Source organism: Trachurus trachurus, assembly GCF_905171665.1.
Source record: "Trachurus trachurus genome assembly, chromosome: 24".
Lineage (NCBI taxonomy): Eukaryota > Metazoa > Chordata > Actinopteri > Carangiformes > Carangidae > Trachurus > Trachurus trachurus.
Window position 1 is genome coordinate 21,652,404 of NC_139910.1, and position 16,432 is coordinate 21,668,835.

General features: G+C 40.3%; 2 protein-coding genes across 2 annotated transcripts; one reads left to right on the top strand and one right to left on the bottom strand.

Moving 5' to 3' along the window:
• Nucleotides 1-556: 556 nt before the first annotated feature.
• On the bottom strand, nt 557-8,658 carry stx7l (syntaxin 7-like). Its single transcript, XM_084000497.1, has 10 exons — nt 8,489-8,658; nt 6,673-6,766; nt 6,443-6,512; nt 6,268-6,358; nt 5,037-5,174; nt 3,019-3,065; nt 2,822-2,918; nt 2,654-2,726; nt 1,725-1,807; nt 557-1,404 (listed from the first exon to the last, which is right to left on the bottom strand). The coding sequence occupies exons 2-10, from the start codon at nt 6,755-6,757 to the stop codon at nt 1,309-1,311; spliced, it is 780 nt and encodes a 259-aa protein (XP_083856623.1). The 5' UTR covers nt 6,758-6,766; nt 8,489-8,658; the 3' UTR covers nt 557-1,308.
• A 2,233-nt stretch (nt 8,659-10,891) lies between these two features.
• Nucleotides 10,892-14,910, top strand: LOC311007511 (protein LEG1 homolog). The gene is made up of 8 exons (XM_084000729.1): nt 10,892-11,537; nt 12,048-12,134; nt 12,221-12,294; nt 12,448-12,552; nt 13,424-13,542; nt 14,122-14,263; nt 14,357-14,453; nt 14,548-14,910. The coding sequence occupies exons 1-8, from the start codon at nt 11,240-11,242 to the stop codon at nt 14,697-14,699; spliced, it is 1,074 nt and encodes a 357-aa protein (XP_083856855.1). The 5' UTR covers nt 10,892-11,239; the 3' UTR covers nt 14,700-14,910.
• The last annotated feature ends 1,522 nt before the right edge of the window (nt 14,911-16,432 follow it).

Genomic DNA, 16,432 nt, shown 5'->3' on the forward strand with positions numbered 1-16,432 from the left:
AAATCAACTGTAAATTGTTTTTATTGAAGAAAAGTGTAATCATGTAAAAATCATATTTATCAATTTTTTCATGTTCTGTACATTCAGCACACAGACAGCTAAATCTCAATAATAAAAACATACTAGTGATAATAAATTTACATCTGGGTAAAACAGCTGTGGCAGTTGTAGTTGTTGCTTTATCTCCCTGTACTTTGTCTTTAGGTTTATGTAATGTGTATTAGTGCTTTGGTTTCTTCATATCAAGATAGTCAATACTTTTCTGTGAGCAAAGTAAAGATTGTGCATACAAACATTCAATCTACAGACTGCGGCTGATCAGGCCTCTCTGGATCTGGATGACTGGTTGCCATAGCTACAACCACCCCTATGGTGTAAAGGGGTTTTATTACTGATTTTTGTTAGTACTCTACCTTCACTTGAAACGGCTCCTGCACAGGCCGCACTTAGATTATATGTAATTTGATCGAATAAAAAAAGATTCTCCTAAATGTACAAGCAATCTCTCTGAGCAGTTAATAAACAACACATTATCTACTTCCAGCTCTTCGGCTGTTGATTGGTTGACAGTGGAGTGTATCTAAATGTCCTAATCTCATGATTTAGCAGCAGTATGTACAGTAGACTACTTCTCCATTTAGCATTAGAACAAAACAGGAATTTGAAAAAAAATGTACTATCAATTTCATATCTAAATTAATATAATAGATGCTTAATGCACATTGGCAATGATTTACTGTGTCTACAAGGGAGGCTTTTCACAATCAGTTTCTATAGTCATAGTTTAACTGTGGAGACACATTTAGCACATGGTGCTTTCATAATGTAACTGATAAGAGGAAGTAGCTGCAGAAATACAACAGATGTAAAGGTTGAATGTTTTCCTCCCTTCTCACAGACCCACAGCTGCTCTCTGTACTGCATTTTATTTAACATTCACCTCAGTGGAGGTTCTCTCAGCATCGTCTGGGGCAGTTACTCAGCAACAGTGGCTGCCGCTGAACACAAAGATTATCCACCTGTGTTTGCTCCTACAAGTGACAAACAGCTGAGAATGAAAATCTTCTGTCAAAGTCAATTATTAAATTAAAGCTGATCCTAAAGGTAAAGCTACCAGCGCTATAGTTTTGGTTCACCGTGGAGGAGCAGGAGGCAGTCCTGTCAGCGAGGACTAAAACATATCTAAAATATAAATCAAACCACAGAAAGACAAACAGTCTCAGTGAAAGGATAGGGCAGAGGAGAGGCAGGACGGCACTTCATCCTTTGTCCAGGCTGATGACTGAAGAGAGGAAGAGGAGGAAGCCCTCATTTGCTGAGAGCTCCCCAGATGATAAGTCCTATTATAACAGCAGCTACGGCCAACACTATCACCAGGATGCAGATCTTCTTCCTGGAGCTCCTCTGGGGGGAGAAAAGCACAAAGTGGCTGTTGAGGCAGTAAATATATAGAGATATCATCTAAAACTAACTGGGCAGATGGACTGTTGGTGTTTTAAAGTGAGCTTTTTCTTTGAATTTTAATCTTTCTCTCAGTCTAATTTAAGTAAGAAAAGCACAGGAGTCCATGTGCAGGTGGTGGAGAATTAGATATGCACACATGCTGCAACCTCACAGCCAGCACAGTTACAAACTGACTCATTCAAATGCCTCTCCACTCCTCTTTTTCCTTATCCTTCTTTTTGTATCTGTCTTTTCTCTCTTCTCTGTCCTCTGTGTGTTACCTGGTACTCTGCAGCACGTGACAGCTGCTGGGTTGCGTTCTGGACGTTCACATCTGCGCTCTCCACATTGGCTTCTATACTGTCTGCAGGGGAAATACACACAGTTTTACATACAGCAGGTGGGTAGGGAGGGAGGTGTGTGTGTGTGTGTGTGTGTTAGAGGGGGGGGGGGGGCTTTAAAGGGAACATATTATGGAAATATGACTTTCTGAAGGCTCTTTAACATATATTTGAGTGTTTGTCTTGCCTCCCGGCCCCCAAAATGTGAGAATTGACAAAGAATCTTAAAAAGACAGGTGCGTTGGAGCATGGGATTGGAGTCAACAAAGGAAAAAAAGGGTCTCCCCCACACTGTCCAATTACTTGCAAAAAACGTTATTATAAAAGGGACAACGTTTCAGTCCGCCCGAAAAAACTTTATTATAAAAGAGACAATGTTTCAGTCCAACTGAAACGTTGTCTCTTTTATAATAAAGTTTTTTGCAAGTGGTTGGACAGTGTGCGGGAGACCCTTTTTTCCCTTTGTAGGCTCCCCAAATTGAAATCCATGTGGTTTTACGAGCTGTTCCCTCACAGTGATGTAAGTAGGATTCGAATTTGCATAACCCCACCCCTACCTGGTACCAGTAGAAGGGGTGGGGCGGGGCAAGCAGTGGTTCATTTGCATTGAAAGGGACAGACACTGAAACCAGCCGTTCTGAACAGGGCTGTTTTGAGAGGATGAAAAGAGCTGTGATGTTTGATCCTTGGGGTATTTTGACCAAAGCATGTCACAGACATGTCTTTAAGACACCTGGGAACTATTTGAATTTGTGGAAAGGGGGCATAATATGTCTCCTTTAAATGATCAGATACAGATTTCTTCAGCACTGTTACAAGTGCAATATGTCACAGACAGGTAATATAACATTTGTGTAAGTGCCACTCACCTATCATGTCTCCCTGCTCATGCACCATCATCCCCAGGTCCTTGAAGATGTCATTGATATCTACGATGTCGGACTAAATCAGGGAACATATAGAAAAAACGGTTGAGTTGAGAGCGATGCGTTGCAGGTGTCACTCAGTTATGACTGTATTCTGATTCTTCTTTGTACCTCGAGCTGCCTGATGGACGACTCTCGCTCCTGGATCAGCCTCAGGTCGTCCTCAGTGATGGCCTCAGCCTGGGCCACAGCCTGCACCTGGGAGTCACTGCAGGAACAAATGTCGATTGAGAAAGACCAATCAAACTCATAATTACTATAATAATCATACTAGAGAGGATGATGACAATCAGACACCACCGACTGACCTTGAGAATGGAGGAACATTTCCAAAGCTGTCCTCAGGTTGGCCTCCCTGTTTAAAGGATTAACAGGATTGAATAAATATACGTAACTGTGCATTTAATGCTGCAAGATATGATTTACAGCAACTGTTCAGAAGGTACAAGCTGTTACTGAGGTGTTACAGTGCCCATGACCTGTATGCTTCATTAAATATAATTTGATTCAGTATTTGCAGAACAGTTTGTTGTCAGAATGTATACATGGTGACACGGCATGTTCCGCTTCGGCCATTTATAGCAGTAGGGAACTGTTTGTGCTTATCAGTGTGAACACACATTCGCGTGCACAAACTCACAAACACACACAAATACTGTTCTGTACACTGAGGTAATGGACGAGGGAACAAAGTTGCCAAACACTCCAGCTCACCCAAGGGAACAGGTGTCTAAAACAGTCCCAATTATGTCAGAACCAAACACAATCTGGACAAACTTCACTTTAGTTCAAATATGAATAAACAACTTATTATTTACTAATAAGTTATTCCAGGCTACTGGCATCAGGCTGCACATACATTTACAGTAATTGAGCTTATTATGATAAACTAACAACAAAAACAGAAGCTCAACAGACACTTCTGTCAAATATTTCATGCTCTTTGGACATGTGGGAGTTTCCTGAGAGCACAACAGGCTCCATTACTTCCCATGCAGAAATGTAATTTATAACAGCTAATACGTATCTCTATGTTAGGGGTGATGCTGCCATACATGGAACCTATCAGGGAATATGTTAATATCATAAATCCTATATACATCCACCGCAGACCTTAATGGACTACTAATACAATGCATAAAGTAGGACCACTGGTAAAGTTTGTTTATGTATACATCTTAAAAATCTGGATTTTTTTCATTCACATTGCATGCATTTATGTTAACAATGTGTTCAATCTAATTCATATTTTAATTTATCAAAACAACAGTATGTAAAAATTGTATATAATGACTTTCTCTTCCCATTCTGGCTACGAGGACTCTGCTGTGTATCATCTATCTATTGACAGGCTTTGAGATGGAAATATATGTTAATATGTCTATAATATAAGCATATAAACCATTTACATTTATATGGACTATACATATGTCCTAGGAGGTTTCATTAAGAGTTTTTGCACATTTTTATTTGGTATGTACACATATGGAAATTCAACATGTGCACAGTCTAGATATCACGGTGGCTGCTGACTCATGACAGTAACAATATACATGTATCCTAAAATCACAGTACATTGTGATCAGCACGCTCTTCTAGAAAACAACCAGAAACACTTCAAACTGCTGCCTGCACAGTCTTTGGTGTATTGTAGTATCTTGTAGCTTATCTTCTGGTATATATGCAGTGACTGATACCCAGTGTGGTGCTGTGTGCACAAGAACCCCAACACCGGTCACATGAGCAGGCTCAAGGGTCACTTCACACAGAGTAAAATTTACTAGTTCACCTTCATTTCTTTCCTATTTATGTATGGGCTTTTATTTTTCAGCATCCCAATCACTGCCACCTCCTAAACTAAACTGTTATACAATACTGTAAACTGTCATTCCATTAAGAGGGACAGGTTAACGCTTACACATTCACATCTATATACATAAAAAATGTTTAGCCGACATGACCCAGGCTAAATAAAATAGCCAGTTTACTCTATACTCTCAGCACTTACTCTCAGGTCTTATTGACAAAATACAGTGAGAGCTCTGTCACGCTTGTTGTCTTTCATGCATTTTCATGAAGCTCAGTTTTAATCCTGCATCTTCTGCTTGATTTCAATCTTATGTAAAGCCTCTGTATCTGAATGTTGTGGAGTGACCAGACAAAAGCTGCTTTTGACTAAAAGAGCATAAATCCAAACCAGACAGAAGTAGACTTATCTGCTGGTATATTTATATATAACTCAGAGGTAATATAGATTATTGGTCACTCACTACCCACCGTCCGGCTGACGGTCATCGTGACCTTGCAGACAGATTAGCCTACTCACCGACAGCCTGGAGCTGGCTCTGACTCTGGCCACAAACTCTCTCTCTTTGTCGGCCGCCTGCCTCTGGGTCTTCTGGAAGTTGTTTAAAGCAGCTGAGAAGTCGTTCACCAGACGTTCCTTCTGGATCTTTCTCTGCCTCTGACAGACACACAGAGACATATCATCAGAGAAGACAGGGTTGTCAGAGTTCCCGTCTGTTTCTATTAGATTCAGTCAGCCCAGTGTGTTAGTGTGTTAAGGTCAATGACGTGATGCAACCCAATGTCAAGCGGTGTTTTTTCATAAAAATCTGACTACGGTATATTTAGGAAAATAAATCAGGACTCAAATGTGGTATAAAGAAAAGCAGTGCTTTTAGGATATGTCCTGCCCAGTGTTGCTAAAATGCATTTAAAGGGATAGTTCAAAATTATGGCAAATTGGCCCATTGCCATAATCCCTATAGTCATAGCAGTAGGTTTGTTACCTTTATTTGTCAGTGCAAGCTATTTTTAGAACGGCGGAGCAGAGCCGCGAGCTGCTCAGAGCTACGCTACGGAGGCTAATGGGATTTCTTGGTGTCTCTCATCAAACTCATCAAATACAAAATCCAACAACTCCAAAACGCTCGGTGGACAAGTTGTGACCTGCACATTCACCACGCTATGAGATAATATTGGAACGTTACCAGACGGAGTTGTTTTTGAGGCAAATGCAGAGACTGCTTGCCGAAAAACTGACAGGAATGCGCTGTTTTGCATTAATTTACCTCGAAAACAACTTGCAGCTCCAACAATTAAAGGTAACGAACCTACTGCTATGACTATAGGGATTATGGCAATGAGCCAATTTGCCAAAATTTTGAACTATCCCTTTAAATTCAAATATAGAAACACAGCAAAAAACCTGTTTCAATTTAGTGTTTTAAGAAAAAAGTATACTTTTTATAAGTACACTTAAATCCAGTGTAGGTGGATGAGATATTTAACATTCATCATTCTTTTGTGGTTACACCATTTGACATTTTCAAGGGCATTCAGTATTACTCTTCTTAAAAATGGTTCAAATGTCATTTCAAATGACATAAAACCAATATGAATACCAAATGTACATTGTAACCAATCTGATGCAAGCTTTTAAAATTATTTATTTATTTATTTATTCATTCATTTTCATTTATTTTTTTTATTTTATTTTGACATTAACCCATTACCGCCTGGGGAAGGGAAGAGGTCGGTGAAGGGTTCAGTACCTGATCAGGGCCGACAGGAAGTGCACCGAACGCCTTGATCAGACGGTCAGTCTCCTTAGCCAGCTGGTTGCCTTGCTGCTGTTTCTGTTGCCTGGTGACCAAAGAAAAAATGATTTAATTCTTCTCAAAGACAGACAACCTGTATTGTAGACTTTCTTCATACTGTGTTACTCACAGTGTGTGTCGGAGCTGGCTGGTGTCCTGCTCTGTCCCCAGCAGATACACTGTCCTCTGCAGGTCAGACGCTGGGGAGGAAGAGGAAGAGAGAGAGCAGACATTTATTTATCTCCATGTGTCACCACTCTTCACACACTGGAGTGAGTGAAGTGGATGCAGTCTGCATGTTGCCTCTGATAATGATGACATCTGTTCTCTAGAGTGAGTGGTGTGTGTGCACAGCATTACTCAGCAGCGCGAGCTTCTGGATGTTGGTGCTGATGTTGTGGACTAAAGCACTGGGCTCCTCTGGAATCCCAGCCTGGTAGGCCATGGTGCAGAGCTGTGAGGACACAACACACATGACATGGGTCACACCAAGATGCTGTTACCACAGTTACTGTACTTATTTTTAAGTCAGCTGGTGATTCATATGTGAAAACACCTCAGGCCATCTACGATAAATTCATTTAGCAGGTTCATTTGAATGGTTTCTTCTTGATGTATTATTCATATACAGCAAATGTGAATTAAACTATAAAAGCTACAGGAGCACACTTCCATGGACACTTCAGTAAAGCAGCTACACAATAAAATATGTCCTGCTGGTACAGTACAGTTAGGTGGTGCATCACACTCACAACCACTCATTTCAGGCCCCAGAAGTTCTTGAGGGTGGTTAGAAAAAAGGAAAATCATCTTAATCATAACTCCATAAAGATGAAACTCTTCTGCAGTATTTTAATCAATATCAGTGTATTATTTTTTAGTTTTCTACAGTTTTAGAGTGAAAAAGGGAAACAAAGCAGCAGCCTGCAAAAGAATGGGAAGGCCAGGAGACTTGAGCTCTCAGATAACTTTGACCAAGGTATCAGACAAGATATTTAGGTATTTACACACTGTGTTAGTTTCCGGGGGGGGCTTTGCTGCAGGCCCTTTTCCTTTTCTGTCAGTTTGCAATGTAAAAGATGAAGATAAAAAATAAAGAATACTGTTTAAAATGTCAAGGGAATGTATCATCTGTAACTATATGCCTTTTGAAAATCATTTCATCTTCCACTTGTGAACTGTTCACATTACAGTAACAGAAATTTGGACCAGGTGTGCCCAAACTGTTGCATGCCACTGTATTGGCGCTTTTCCACTACACAGTCACGGCTCGGCTTGGCTCGACACGGTTTAGGTGCTTTTCCATTACAACTGTCAACTGAGTTCTTCTATCTGTTTGAAAGCACTGACCTAATGTGCCTGATGGTGTCCATATACTTTTGTCCACACGGTGCAGTAGTGTTTACCTTGTCAGAAGTAAAACAGGTGACACCTGCTGCACCTCTGTCACTTGTGGAACAAGTCTGAATAACAGGTTTTCCCCCGTTTTTTATAACAGTGTGTGACGTTGACTTTCTACTGGTGCAGCTGCTGTCATGTATTATTACATGAAACTTCAAAGTGGATCAGGGTTGGCTCAGAGCTGAGAGTTTAACCCAGTCACGCTGACTTCCTGTGCTGCGGTGGCTCATGTCACAGGTTCGAGTCCAGATCCAGTGCAAAGGACCCCCCCTGTTTTAAATTAACTTTCAATCTAGAGCTGTCAGTGCTTGATTATTAATCAGTTCATCTGTCTGATCACACATTAACCCCAGTCTCCGCTGTAATGACACTTGTTGCGCCTCCCTGTCTGCAGCAGCAGCAGCAGCAGCAGCTGGGAGCGAGAGAACAATGCGGAAATCACAGGAGCTCAGCAGAGAGGAGGACGACTGCACCAATGATCATTTATTTAGTAGCAACATTTATTGCGTATACGATGTAAAAGCAGCTCCATGTGAATGTCACCGACCCAAACCTACGGCAGTCAACAAGTAACCTCCGAAAAGTCGCAGCGTAACTTGGACGTTTCTTTCTCTGTGTCGCTTCACGGAGCAAACAAACTTTTCATTTCTTCGTTGCTGTGGCTAACTTACATGACACACACTCACACACACAAACAAACACATAACAAACTCTAAATGCATCCACACGCCGTGCCCTGTGTAAATGTTTAGATGTGTGTAGATGTGTGTTTTACCTCTTTTCTTGAGACTCGCAGCGGCGACTGTTTCCTGATTTTCCGTCACTCCCCGTCACATGACCGAGGAGCAGCGGAGGAGAAGTCAGTGGTAGAAAGTAACTAGCCTGCTGTACAAGTCATGGGAAGGATCACATGAAGCATCACAACTTTATTAAGCTTTATTAGGCTTTAACAAGAGCGACAATCAGCTGCAGTCCTGCTGCCTTTGACTAAATATTAGAGCATTTGTGTAAAATCTAGTTAGTTTTACTGCAGCAACACACATGAACAGTGTTAGGAATGGGGCTAATTAGACGGTTTCTTTTGAAATGACCTTGTTCAATATGCATTATTCTTATATATCAAAGTGTTTGAGAATGCTTTATATTTTACTTTATTCCTATAACCTGATGCTGGTGCATGGGTCCTCTGGTCCCCTGCTCTGCTATATTAGACCTATGTGATCAAACCCTGAGAAATGAAATATTTGAACATGAGTCACAAGAGTTTTGGTGTTTAGTGGAATACTGTTTTTATTAGTTCAACATGAAGAGGCTGCTGATAGAAAAACAATAGAATTTAAATCTATGTTACATTTTGATGACCTTGTAGTGAATTTCAGACTTTATATTAATGGTGAAAGTGCAGTAGGACATAGTGTTTGCAAATCAAGGTTCAGACTGTTCCTGGAACTTTCAATCTATCACCCCCTCTGGTCAGTGGTGATCTGCAGAAATCTGCAAAAACAATACGATAGCCTACTGGTCAGAAGAGGACGGCAGCCAATCAGTTTACATGGCTCAGATCAGTTCATCTTTTACTTAGTAACTAGGCTACTTATTGTGATAATAGTCACATGGGATATTTGGGAGTTAGTTGGGTTATCAAGTACAAACTGAGGTTCAGGACCTCTGTTATCTGTTGAACTTTTGGGACCTAACATGCTGCTGGCTTGTTTGAAAAAGTTGACAAACAGAACAGGCTGGTGTTCTGCAGACGTGTTCTGTGTTCTATGGATTCAGATGACACAATCAGTACTTTAGGGTGAAGGGTTAAAAATGCTGATCAGTGGACTCTCATTTTGTATCAGATAGAAAGAGGAAAGGGAAATTAAAGCGTTGATGTCTTCACGTATTAAGACATTGCTCTCCACTACCATAATCAAAACAGCAAATGAGGCAATATGTTTGGTGTTCAGCCTTGTTCAGCCTTCCTAAAGAGTTCAGAGATGTCTAGAGTCAATGCAAAAGAGCACTGAAGCTGTTCTTACTGAGACAGACATTTTTTCCCCCTTAATTTGTCCAACTGCACCTGTTTATGTTAAAGCAAAATAATCTAAATCTTAATTTCTGTCTGTATCTTGGAGCTCTTTTAATCCAGTGTGTTCAAAATGTGACACAAACTAGTTCCATGTGTCTGCTATTAGGGCATAGGTGTTATCTTTTCAACACAAACAGAAAATGCATGGTTTAGTCTCAAACACAAGGAGTGAAATGTTACAATTCACTCCATAGTCTGGGTTAACACCCTGGGGTGAGATGTAACATTATCAAATAAGACAAAAAGTTGAAAAAAAATATGATTGTGAAAGCTTTGTATTCAACACTTAGCCTAAATTACTTTTTAACCTACATAACTGGTGCATCGGTGTGTGTGTGTGAAGGTGTAGGTGTGAGGTGTGTGTGTGTATGCGTGTCTCAAGTATATTAGTTACTGTCAGCCATAGTCTAATCCTAACTCTAACCCTTTCGTCCTTGTCTTTCAAGCCAAGGCTACTGAAATTCAAACAAACTAAGGTTAACATACTAAATTGCTGTTACTACCTTACCTTACAAAGAACTAACAACTAAAACATCAGCACTAACAACTTGCATGAAAGATATCTACATAGACACAAAATAAACGTGATTTAGGTTTGATGAGTTTTACTACGAAGCAGGCGATGCTATGACGGAAAGAAATGGAGGGGGAAAAATACTTTCATGCCTCAAAATTAGTTTTTTTCTTCGAAAATTGTCTGTGTCTGCCACAGGCTGCTACTTCTTCACATGGAAGACGGGCTAAATTGAGCATACAGAGTCAATCAGTTTATTCTTGTACCTGATTGGAGAAATTGGAAGTGTTAGAGCTGACCCATGTTACAACCATCCCTGTTCTTCCCTACTCTCACTTGAAAAAGGTTCCCTGAGAATCCGTTTAACCTCTCATAAACTCATACTAAAAGCTGCTTGGATTCTTCATTTATCTAGTATATTGCACTTTTCCTTATTTTATGCCTTAGTTTTTCTTACTTCATTTATTTGTCTTTAGTACAGCACATGTTTGATTTAAGCCGTTTCTAAATGTACTTTGGAAATGAACTTGACTTGACTTGTACTTAAAATTCTTGCATGATAGACAATTCACATTCATTTGGTTGTTGATGTGTGTTACATGGCAAGTCCCCATTAGAAGTGATTGAATCAAGGTCAAAGTTCACTTCTTGAGCTGACTGATTCCTTTCTTAGTTATCTTCATTCAGCTTATTCATTTAGCTGTATTGAGTTCTCATTGATTCTGCTTGTATTTGGGTATTGAGCTCTATGCACCCACACTTTCTTATCTATGTTGCCGAGGGTGCACTGATTCACATGTCACATGGAGTCACATGACTGTGAAATGTTTGTTTTGCTTGTGTGGGTCAGAACATGGGAGGATACATAAGCCGCCTGTCTTTGTGACAGCCTCAGTCCAGAGTGTTCGCTCTTGATTCCATCCTTGTCTGCAGCCATGCAGTGTTCGACGGTCCTCGGCCTCCTTCTGGCCTGTGCTGTGTCTTTCGGCAGCTCTGCTGTAATCCTGGAAAATGGCATGCCCATCCTGTGGGCACACACATCCAGCCAATTGACAGAGCTGCCCATACAGAACGGCGTTCTGAATCCTGATCCCTGGCACTTCCTGAACCGTATGAGTCTGTATCGGCTGTTAATCGCTGCTACTGACCCGTTTATGGGATCCATGGGCACAGGAGCCACAGAAAATCCTATCTGGGGCCTGCCACTGCAGCTTGGATGGATGCTCACTTCTGGTAAGATGACATGTATTTTCTTTTGTTTAATGTGTTATTCAAATATCATAGCCTTTTAGACTTTTATAGTTGTGCAAAAGTGAATAGGGAGTTAGTTCAAGATGTTCCTTGATTTAATATCTACATATCTGATGATATTTTCATGTATTTAGTTTATATTTGAAGAGTTCATTTGCAAAAGCAGATAACTCCGTTTTTAAAAAATTCCAGAATCTTCATTTAAAATTTTTAATTTACATAAGGTGATATCAGTCAAACCAAAGTTGAGTGACTTTGAGATGTAACAAAACTGACATATCTCAAAAAAATAAAGTTTTATTGAAAAGAATAATTAGCAAAGAATAATTACAAAGCCTCAGATCATTTTTTTCAAAATGGCACTTATCTGCTTTTGCAAATTAACTCTTCATTTATTTAATCCTTCTTACCCCCAAACTGAGTGGACATAATATCAAAACACGAGCCACCAGATAAATGAATGGTGCAATATAAAGTCTTGTGTCTCTGTAGGGCGTCTCGCTGACCCAACCGGTGCTACAACCTGCGGCCATCAGACAGGAGACACTATGTGTGTTTCTACTCAAAGCTGGTGGGGCTGTAAGTACGACAAACACAAATACACAAACATAATGCCGGGAGAGAGAGAGGAGAGAGATCACAAACTATCGCTTTCTTCTCTGCAGGCGTGAACTATTTTGCCTCTGCACTGCCTTTCCTGTCTGCTGCACAGCAAGGCCTCATGGGACCTGACGTTCCGGTACTTGTGCAACTGAACCTTTCAAACAGACACACATGCAATAGTTTTTGCTGCTGTTATTTTATTTATTTTTCACATTTTCATGCAAAACATGAATTGCTATGGTTTAAATGATGATGAGGATCATTCTAATCGAGTTTATCAAATGAACAGGTCCAGATGCAGGTGCCTGCAGGTGTACAGGACTTCTGTACCACCTATGCTGATTGTTCGACTCGCTATCCTGATGCCATGTCTAAGTGGGATGCCTTTTTCCAGGTATTTACACTCACTGTTTTGAATAACTCCTGAAAAGAGAAAATTATTGATTTGATGAGTAATACACAGTCTAATGGAGAGCATGTGCCTGTGAAAACAGCTGTACAATGTTGATCTGCCCAGTAACTATATTTTCAGTTAAGTCAGTTCAGTCAAATCTAGTTAAGATCAAAATCTGATTTTGCCACATTATTTCCCTCTCCAATAAAAAGTAGAATTACCAGGAAAACAGCATATGTGTGTATTTATAATGAAACCCCATTAAAAACAAACTACTTAGTCAAGTACATTGCTAAAGCAAGAAGAAGCCGAGTTTAACTAAATCCAGCTGGAGATACCTAGGGCTAACTTTGACTTGAAGTCATGTTCATGTTCTTTCCCCATGTAGTTGTTGGTGATTTGGTGTTTTGGTGATGTATGAATGAATAAATTGAAATTAAATGGAGTAGAAAATTATAAGAAAAGAATAAGACAAGACAAAAACAAATGTGAAGCAGAAAGAAAGAAAGCAACAACATATCAACAAATAAAGAAATATTTGTCCTTGTACATGTTAAAAAATATTTCTTAGCACCGGTCAACTCAGTCTGGGTCCTTCTAAGCCAGCGTTCCCATCTGGATAATTTCACTTCCCTAGGCAGCTAATCCATCAGAGGTCGCCATATGTCCATGAAAGTGTCATCATTTCCTTTTTACTTGGCACTTAGTCTTTCCATAGGAAAAACTCTAAATGTGCATCCATGGTTTAAATCCTGTTTTTGCAGCTTGAGCTCATCCCACCCTCTGCCTTGAGTGGTATTAATTTTTAAAAACATATAGGCTTAAAAGTGCTACATGACGTTGTTGAAGCATCTTGTCTGTGTGTTTTCAGGGTCTCAAGGCTTCAGCTGCGTCTCCTCTGCCTGACAATGAGAAGAAAGACAGCCTGCTGGGTCTGTACTGGGCGGCTCAGATGGCTTCTTCTTACGCCTCTGCAGCCTGCAACGCCAGGTAACCAACACAACTCTCTGTCACACTCCGGTCTCTCTCCTTCATTTTACTTTGTCTCTAGACATTTATGAGGTGATTACAGATTCCAAAAAAATCCCCAGAACAAATATATTTTGGTGTCTCCACTTCAGTTCACATTTTTGTTGTATAGCCAGGCAGCATGAGGACTGCCATCATGAAGCAGTGTGCCGTCATCTGAATGCTGCAAAATCTGCATTCAGGAACCTCTGAAGCTCAGTAATTAATTAACATTAGCACATGCTGTCAGTTTCATTTGCTCACTGGGAAGTTGTGTGTTCAACTAGTATTTGTTGGCCTGGTGCAGTCACCACAGTCTTCGCCGGTTGCTTGGCTACCTCACAGTGACAACAACAACAACAACAGAGCCAAGCTATTCCCCCTGCCATCAGTGTGAGCAAAGCTAAACTGTCTCCTGGCTGCGGCTTCATATTCAACAGAGACATGAAAATGTTCTGAATCCTCTCATCGAGCTCTCAATGAAAAAAGTGAACAAGGGCATTTTCCAAAATGTCAAACTCTGTCTTCATCCTGTCTTCTCCGTGTCTCCTCTCCCCCCAGGCAGAGCCACTACTCCTCTTCAGAGGTGTCGTTTGCCAACAGCTGGCTGAACTCAGCCGAGTACGTGTCAGCGGCACACTTCCAGTCCAGTCTGGAAAAGTCAGTGACGTTCCTCACCCCGCTGCCAGGCCGGATTTTACAGGTACAGTCTCATAACTTCAGCTTTAAATCTGTCACATTTCATATCGCACAACTGTATCTGCATCTGATGTTTGTCCTCTGTTTGTCTGTGTAGGCAACTGACAGCGCACCTAACATAGCTGACATGTCTACGGAGGAGAACCACACACTGTCCATCTTCTCCTGGATGAAAAACATTAACACCATGCTTGGTAGGGCGAACGCACACTGACACACATTCTGTCTTGCTTATTGCATCGGTGAACCTTAAAGGATGGTGATGATATTGGTCTTGTCGTCTACCAGGTGGATCTCTGGTGCGCATGTGGAAAAGTGCCATGTGCTCCGTGACCACGAGAGAGAAAGGCAGAGAGATGTTGGACCAGCTCCTCCTGAACCCCAGCTACGCCACCAGCTCCTTCCTGTCCATCGTCACTGGGATGACCACCAGCTGCTGAGACACACAACCAACCAAACATACAACAACTCCATGTATATCATCATATCTGTGTTTTCATCTAAAGGTTAAAGATACATAATAACATGAATCTAGCTTGACAACGTTTTTTTTGTTGAATAATAATGGCTGTGAAGCTCTGAGATGAGAACAACTCTATGTAGCATGTTCTTGTTATTCTCTTGTGAATAACATCCCATTAAAGAGTAAACAATCCCACGCTTCTACTGTCATCATCAAGCTCTTTTTTTGAGGATGTTCTTACTGCACTGCACTGCATAGTAATACTTTATAGTAAAGATATGGAGGAATTCTATGACTCTTTTTGAAGATACTCATGAGGGTTTTGTTCTTGTAAGTAATAAGTGTTTTATAGATTTAATCCTTGGACACGTACAGTACATCACTATATGCGTGGCAGTGAAGGAGGAGTACAATTAAGTCCATCTACTCAAGCTCTGTATTTATATCAGGTATTTATATTTTACTGCCACTACAAAATATAGCCTACTGACAGTATATGAAATAGTTCAACTGTTCCAAATAAAAAAACTCATAGATTAAAGTTATTGCATGCTGCAGTAATAACAATCTATTCAGATGATGTCTGTAAATTACAAAGATTCAAAAATGGACCTCACTTGCTATTGATACTTTTCATGCATTTTACAGCTAATTCAGTTGTAAAGGAGTGTTTTCACACAGTAAAGGACATGAATACATCTCAGATATCAGATATGAGATGGATTGAGCTGACACATGCTGTCACTACAACACTACACCACACCACACCACACTACACCACATGCATGATGTGATCTGCAGCTCTGGACAGTCCAGTATCACTCCCTAGTGGTCATATGATGTAAACACGAACCTACTCTGTGACTATTCCATATTGGCAAGGCAAGGGCAAGGCAATTTAATTTGTATAGCCCGTTTTTACAAACAGTTTTTCTCAAAGGGCTTTACATGGCATCATAACAACATCCTCTGCCCACTGAGGAAAAACTCCATAGAAAATCCTTTTAACAGGGTAACATTGGAGAAACCTCAGGGTGAGCAACAGAGGAGGGATCCCTCACCCAGGACAAGTTTCCAATATTGGAAATATAACTCAGAATGAACATTTCTTGTTAAATAAAACAGTGAAACAGCATTGGACCCATGAACTTATCTGGACTTTGTAACATGTACTGATTCATATACTACATACTCATTCATCATGTGTCTCTGTTGTAACTCATGTAAAGAGCATCCATACACAAAGCTGCTACTACAGCCAAAGAGAATCATGAGGAAATGATGGCTAATCTACATCATTCAATTGTAACAAACACAGCCATCACATAGACCTGAGTCCTAAAGGCATCTAATGCCTAGTTTCACTTTACCTGAGGGTCTGATAATGGTTATTGAACATGAAAAGTGTAGTTCTTGAAACATATCTTTAAAAAAGGAGAGAAGCCGTCTGAAGATAAGTGGTTAACACCCAGTTCATAGATAAAACAAATTATGGAAAAGTCTTTATTTTAACGCAAAACATAACATTTACTTTAACAAAATACAAAACACAGTTTGAATCACTGAAGGTGACGGCATCAAATAAGAATGACATTCAAGACATTTTCAAAAGGAAGACACAGGGGGTCATTACCCACCAATGGAAATGCGCACTTAAAAACCCCCCAAAAAACTCTGTATGTTATTAACAACATATATCTACGCTAACTC

Bases quoted from the DNA above. Each gene is read 5' to 3' on its own strand.
- stx7l (XM_084000497.1), bottom strand. From the start codon at position 6,757: ATGGCCTACCAGGCTGGGATTCCAGAGGAGCCCAGTGCTTTAGTCCAC. The intron at 6,513-6,672 runs GTAATGCTGTGC...CTTCCTCCCCAG, and splicing joins CCAGAAGCTCGCGCTGCTGA to CGTCTGACCTGCAGAGGACA. The intron at 3,066-5,036 runs GTGAGTAGGCTA...TCCTTTAAACAG, and splicing joins GAGCCAGCTCCAGGCTGTCG to GGAGGCCAACCTGAGGACAG.
- LOC311007511 (XM_084000729.1), top strand. From the start codon at position 11,240: ATGCAGTGTTCGACGGTCCTCGGCCTCCTTCTGGCCTGTGCTGTGTCT. The intron at 12,135-12,220 runs GTAAGTACGACA...TCTTCTCTGCAG, and splicing joins TACTCAAAGCTGGTGGGGCT to GCGTGAACTATTTTGCCTCT. The intron at 13,543-14,121 runs GTAACCAACACA...CTCTCCCCCCAG, and splicing joins TCTGCAGCCTGCAACGCCAG to GCAGAGCCACTACTCCTCTT.